Below are 7,037 nucleotides of genomic sequence, written 5' to 3' on the forward strand. Positions count from 1 at the left end.
TTTTTTTCAGTGCCATCATTCTAAACATTAGCTCTTCACTGAGGTTAGTATTTATTTATAGGTTGGATACCGTAAGGAGGTAGCCCAGGAAATGTTACTCGATGGTGGTGGTTATCAGACGTGCCTGTTAGTGACGCCTCATATTTATCTGTATTTAATTATAGAATTACTGCCATAATGCCCTAAGTTATGTCTAAGGACAAAAGGCAATTCCATTTGCGAGACCATTACATGCCAGCACTCACAACTTCTTAAAAAATAGTAATGACCTTTGGGATGAAATCTTTTCAGCCCAATATTGACTTTCTCCGTGTGTGTGGAGTTTGGTAAAAATCAAGATCGGCCTTTTTTATTATTTACAGACATGCGGAAAAAGATGGTTTGAAGGATTAAAAAAGCTTTTCGCCGACTTTGGGGGCCCCTGGGTAACTGGAAATGGCTCCGTTTAAAATGTCAAACTGATAGTTTTTCAGAGGTTTGTAGTTATACCCAATTTAAAAATCTAGGTGAGAAATAAAGAAGTTAACGTTGGAATTCCTGAGCTTGCAAGGGTGTCTTCACACGTGCCAGTACACCCAAGTAGTGCCACGAACTGCTGACATCCGCAAAGTTAATCGCACATGTAAGTGTTTGCAGAATCAGAGCCAACATTTGGAAATAGTCTGAGCTTTCATATCACAAAACACTTCAGTATATGCTTAAATAATATTGATCTCACTGGAACTCCAACAGATGTTTTACTCGCTTCCCTGAGTTGAGAGCATATTCCTTTTCGAGGCTGAAACGACAAATACTTTTGACCAGATGACAAAACTCTGATGAATATGTTTGATTTTTGTTCTCTATTCTATCTCCCTTATTTAGTATTAGTAATTTTGAGGGTAAGCTAGTGACAAAACATGCTATGGCTCTGATGATGGGGTGCTTTCTCTTGCTTCCAGTTCCAGCTGTTAAAACGTGATGTAATGTAATAGTAATGATTATTTAGATGCATAATGCTACGTCATCGACTCTACTAAAGCGCATGTTTCGGAAAGGAAAGCTGACGACAAGAAGCAGCCGAGCTCTGGGTTTCTTCGTGGCTAATTCACATGGTGTCTATCGATCGTACGGTCCCGGTGCTCGACCCGCTGCCGAAGTTACCGGACCGTCTCGCGCTCGCTGGTGAGCAGATCTTAACCCAGAGCTGAGGCATGGAGATGCGATATCGATAAACTGTGAATAATTTACCCAGCTCCTATCAGAAGTCCGCGGCAGGGCAAGGAATCGAGACGGGGTCTCGCCAGCCCACCACATGAAGCACAAAGTTAGCGTTTCTATCACGACGAATGAGTCTAATAACCGTCGGAGCGCAGTGGTTACGCAAATCATTGTGCCCTGATTGAGCAATAAAAGCTATCAACCATCCGGAGTTGAGGTGTTTGCATATTGTATGATGGCTGAGAAATACAATCAGAGCGATTATGCAAATCGCCCCCTTCAGCCAATCGGACTGAAAGGTGCAAGGGAAAAAAATGTATATTTACGCATCAATAACTATACAGTATCCCTGAGCTCCAGTTATTATTATTTTTGTTATTTGACTGCAGAAGTACCCAGAGGCCCCGATCAATCCGATATAAAATATAATTGTTTTCTTTCGCATTCCGCGAAGAATTTTGGCTGCTGCAGCCATTACATTTTTGCACAAAGAACAATCGGGATCTGCGCTGGTCTCCTGCTAGAACAAAACCGTAAATCAACGTGTATTGAAAAAAACACGGGGGGGGGAAAAAACAAGACACTGTCCGTAAAATTAAAGGTAAACCCCCGTATTTTTGCATATAAAGCGGTTTAAGGTTTTGACGAATTCTACCAATATTAGAGCGTTAACACGGGATGCCCGCGAGGGCTACCTCGCAGCCCCACGCCGGGGGGGGGGGGGGGGGGGGGGCAGCTCCCGCCATTTGGAAGACCGCGACATCAAAACTATTGATGGGGAAAGGTCGAGGACGCGCCCCGCCCCGCTGAACGCGGACCGACACGCGAGCCCGCTGGCTGAGCGCCAGGCAGAGCTTTCCACGGGTGAAGGAGGGCTCCGCGGCCGCCGGGGGGGAGGCACGCGTGGCCCCAGCCCCACGGGAAATTGGGGGGGGGGAGTGTGTGTGGGGTGCGTGTGTAACCCCGCGCCCGGCCGCGGCTGCGCGGAGGAGCGGCGGAGGCCACACCCCCCTCACCGCCCCGCCCCTTTTCCCCGACCACGGCCCCGCCCCGCCACGTCCCGCTCGGGCGCCGGGTCCCGCCCCGGCGGCGCGGCGCGGCGGCGGCGGCGGGCCATGGCGTTCACGCTGTACTCGCTGCTGCAGGCCGCCCTCCTCATCGTCAACGCCGTGGCCGTGCTGCATGAGGAGCGCTTCCTCCGACACGGTGAGCCGCTCAGCCACCGGCCGGCCGCGGGGAGCGGGAACGGGGCGGGGCGGAGCGGGGGGGGGGAGAGGCCGCGGCGACGCGTCCGCGCCCCGGCCCGGCGGGGCCTCGCCAAGGGAGGAAGGAAGCGCCCGCAGCCCGGCTGGCGGTACCCGGCCGCCGGGTTCTCGGCGGGGCCGGGGATGCCCGTAGCGGGCTCCGCGGGCGCGGGAAGGCCGCCCGGTGTCGCGGAGGCCCCTCCCGACCCGCCGGGCTTCGTGGGACCCGGTGCTGCGGCCCCCCCGCAGCCTTTCCTTGCCGGTGTTGAACGTCGGCAGGCAAGGAACTGCTTTGGGGTCTTGAAGTTGAATTTTCTTCCGGTGTGGATGACGTCGCTCTTTTTTTTTCCATAATTGTCTTTTTTTTTTTCCCCTGTGCATTTCTACTGTTTCGTCTCCCATTTGTGCGGCGCGTCAGGGTGTTGTGCTGGCGTGAGGTGGTTTCTTTCATCCGGTCCTGCCTTTTTTTGGACGAGATCGCGCTTCTCGGTCTTTGCGCGCTCACGTTTCTGCGGTGCTGGAGAAGGGTCCCCGAGGTTGGGCATCCTTGTCCTTTAAAAGAAAACAAAACCCCGCAAAAGACAGAAAAGCCACCGACGCAAAGGTCTGCAAAGCCCCAGAAAAAAACTTCCTGTGATCCGAGGTTTCCCGGTTTCCTGATCCAGAGAGTCCTGACTTCTCCAAGTCAGGCTGAGCTTGGATTTTTTGGCAGGAGTGCGGACAGTTATCCCTTTTCTCCTGTTCCCCAGCAGGATTCACTGCGAGGGACCTGCTCGGTTTGGGGTTTTCTTTTGCATTACTGCTGAGCAGCAGCTCGAGGAAGAGGGAGATGTGAGGACTGACAGGATGGGTCATGCCACTTGTCGGCCCCGGGTGACTCAGGAGGCTTGGGAATAACTCCAGGCTCATCCCAGTGGGAAGCAGCGGCTGGCAAGGCCGGTGAGGGAGAGGACTCGCCTACTGCCCCCAGCCCGGTGCCAGCAGAGTGAGGGTGACAAGAAAGGGAAAAAAAAAACCCACCCTCAAAAGCTGTCTCTGGAGAAAAGAAACTCACAGGTTGCACAGTGCAGCTTCGAATATTGAGAGCCGCTCCCTTCTCTGCTCCGCTCGTCCCCAAATGGGCAAGGGCTGCGACCAGCAGGATTCAAAAATCCCTGGTCCCGTCACTGGGACCACACTCTCTGCCTCCCCACGGTGGGTTGGGAAGGGTTTTCTCCCTTGAAGGGCTTTGTAAACCTTCAGTACTTCTGTCGCCCTCTGAAAAGTTCCCAAGCCATTTGGGTTTTTTTGCAGCAGTTACAGAAATCGTCCTGATTTGGGATCTGTGCTGACCGTTTTCTGTCATGCAGCTCGTTTCTCAGTGCTGAAGCATCACCTCATACCCAACAGTTATTTGCTGTTTTATCTTCTGGTAAAGGACTGTGAACAGATGTAGTTTGTTCATTTTTATTTTGGCGGGTGTTTTTCCGAAGCCCAAATAAACTCATTTGTTTCTGCGGCAGGCAGGGAACAGCGGTGTGTTAAAGAGGTAAGGGTTTCCTTTACAGAAACGTTGACCTGTCGTTACTGTTGCGTTCATTAAAAGGTTTGTAACAGCTCTCAGTATATTGTTTTAAAATCTGATCTTGAAATAAAGCGAGTTGGGCTTGCAGTTTGCTTTTCTAATGTTACTGATGACCATATTCAAGATAGCTCGCTCATTGATACTGCCGATAGCATTTGTCGCGTCGTTCTGGGTTCCTTTTCTAACGTGTCTGGCTGTTTTTGTGTGACACAGTTGGCTGGGGAAGTGACCAAGGGATTGGAGGATTTGGAGAGGAACCAGGGATTAAAGCCCAGCTCATGAACCTCATTCGATCTGTCCGAACCGTTATGAGAGGTAAGGTGACAATCTTTTTCTCTGTAAAGTTTTGTTTCTGTGCTCTAATGAAGTAACGTCCGTATTCTGACTCTTTTTCTTTTACCAAACAGCTGCTCTTTCTGCTCGTCACTTCCAATCTGTCCTTCCTTCACGCGTGGGCTCTGTATAGGAGGGTGCAGGTCCCGGCGTGCGGCGCTCGCGCCCCGAGTTTGATAAAGTGTAAAACGTTCCCCGGCTCTGGCTTTGGGGTGCCGCTGCTGCATCTTGTCTTTCCTCGGAGTTTGGGAGCTGGGGGGAAGCTTGGTGATCGATCAGAGTGTGCAATTAGCTTCACCTTGGCTAAATTCAATTTTATGTGAAGTACCCGGTGAGGGAAGTGTAATTCCTGGGGTTCTTAAAGGTAAGCCAGGCTTACGTGCCTCAAAGGATGGGGGGAAAAAGAAAATAGACTTTAATTTGTAAGTTAGTTACAGTTTTTCACTATAAAGCACACCAAAAATTCCTTTTATAGGTGATGATAAACAGGAATTAACAAATCTTGCCTGTCTTGCTCACCACAGAGTAAAAACGGAGACATTTTTTTCTAAATCACAGCAAAGCCAAGGGTAGAAACTGACTTTGAGATGGTTTAGTTTCATTTGGAGAAAGGGTTGTTTGGGTTCAAGTTAAAACATGATGGGCCATAGAAAAATATTTCTGCTGTTGCTTCCTACTAATTTTTAATATCCTAGGCTTTGATCCTGGCTCCTTCCAATAATCCTGATTTTTTTGCATAGGAAAATTAAGTGCATTTTTAAGATTCTGGTTGACTTTGCTCCTTAAAAGGTAGTCTCCCAAGGTAATACAAAATTCTGTCGCTTTGTGAGGTGCAAAAGAAAATTTTCACAATTACCCCTCTTCTTTCTCTGCAGTGCCGTTAATAGCAGTGAACTCCATTACAATCGTTCTCCTCCTGTTGTTTGGTTGAAGATACTCGGTGGAAATCTTTTGGACACCCAAAGAAGCGTGTTGCTAACCATCACTGCTCTGAGTTTTCTGGGATCCAGCACGGTTTAGCTCTCAATTTGACGTTCAACTTAAAATAATAAAGACACTATTTCTATTTATCCTATTCCCTAATGTCCACTTGCAGTTTCATTAAACAAGATAATGGGATCAATGCAACAACGCTGCAGATGTATTGGACTACGACAAGTTCTGTTGCTGCCCGTTAACAGCGTTGACTGTTAGAGTACGCGTCGTAACGTATTGCAATGGTTGTCGATGGGTTTTTAAATGTCTTGTTACTCAGGGATGAATTTCCTTCGGTACGCTTCCCAATTTATTTTTAAATTAAGAAAACCAGTGTTTTTAATTTCAATTACTACCACAGTACTGTTTAAGAGAATACGAATTAGGCTCTACAAACACGTTGCAAATTACTGAAGTACAGTTGTGATACTGAGGGAGACAAAAACTAGCTGGGTGAAGTCCTGATTCAGTTCGCGTTGGAAGGCGAATGTTCCTGGTTAGATTGAGAACAGGATTTTTGGTGTTTGGTAGTCTTTTAAAATCACTAATGTTTCATGCTGATGGTGAAGTGAGTTGAAAATAGGTGCAATTGCTATGCAAAATCTAAAAAAGCTGTACCTAAAGCTGGGCAACTCTGTGTTAATTTAGACTAGCGGGTGATATTAGCGATTAGCGTTTGTTCCTGTTCTGTCAAGGATTATTAGACTTTTTAAAACGTGTGTTAAACCTCTGCGCGGTTATTAGCGTGTTGGAAGTGGGGAGCCATTTGTATTCCGAGCTTCTTGGGCAATGTGGGAGGGGAATACTGTGCCCTTTTCCGATGCAATTCTTTGTTAAAACCCAGCAAATTTGCAGCCTCTCCTATTCCTGCTGCTTCTTCCCCCGCCCTCCATCTTCCTTTGTTAAGTTAACAGCTTCGAAACTGAAACTGTGGGTGTGATCTTGCAGTCCTGTCGCAGAGAATATCGCTAATTGCTTTGGCACAGATCTCGTCTCAATTAAGACTGCTGGGTTAGGTCCAATGTTGTATAGCAAGTTTGAATTGAAGAATTCTGATTCTCATGTACCTTTTTTTAGAAAAGTTAGAAGTCTTATGTCTGTTCCTCTGCTAAAATGTTTTAGCTTATTTTTAAAGCGGGGAAGGCCAAAGGAAACCTGGCAGTTTCATTATTTTAAAGCAGCTTAGTTTATCATCTCTTCTTCCGACGTCTTGATGACTAAAGCGTACGCTGTTGTATACAAAGATAAATCTGTAAAATGTGTAAATGAATTTAATGATCTTCAGTTGCAGTGTGTTGCAGAGTAGAGTATATCCAGGAGGAGAGTTTTATGTTGTTTCCTTTTTCTAGTGAAAACTTGTAAATAAATTCTGAATTTCTAAGTTAAGCACTCTCTTTCATAACTCGCTCTATATCTGTGTACAGCGGGAGTATCTCAAAACTCAGCTTCATCCTGTTCCAGATACCAGAGTTACTGTTCTTACATGAAATACTTTTTTCTCATCCCTGTGGCGCTTATGAGTATCACCTCGCTGCTGTGAAGCCGTATTCTGGTTTATGTAGCAAACCTAATGAGCCATGGTAACATTGGCCTGAGGCAGAATAGGATCATGCTAGTCTTTAAATTCTGAAGTAGGTAGATGTATTGTAAAGTATTCCTTATAACAATCTTCGTGTAATTCAGAGGTGACGAGGGTAGAGTCTGGATCAGTTATTTTCATA

At 47.2% G+C, this 7,037-nt stretch overlaps 1 protein-coding gene across 1 annotated transcript; it reads left to right on the plus strand.

Annotated features, from left to right (window-relative positions):
- The first annotated feature begins 2,293 nt into the window (after positions 1-2,293).
- Positions 2,294-6,702, plus strand: LOC143172144 (immediate early response 3-interacting protein 1). The gene is made up of 3 exons (XM_076361405.1): positions 2,294-2,406; positions 4,222-4,323; positions 5,217-6,702. Exons 1-3 carry the CDS (start codon positions 2,316-2,318, stop codon positions 5,270-5,272), a joined length of 249 nt encoding a protein of 82 aa, XP_076217520.1. The 5' UTR covers positions 2,294-2,315; the 3' UTR covers positions 5,273-6,702.
- Positions 6,703-7,037: the final 335 nt, after the last annotated feature.

This window comes from Aptenodytes patagonicus, chromosome W (genome assembly GCF_965638725.1).
Source record: "Aptenodytes patagonicus chromosome W, bAptPat1.pri.cur, whole genome shotgun sequence".
Taxonomy (NCBI): Eukaryota; Metazoa; Chordata; class Aves; order Sphenisciformes; family Spheniscidae; genus Aptenodytes; species Aptenodytes patagonicus.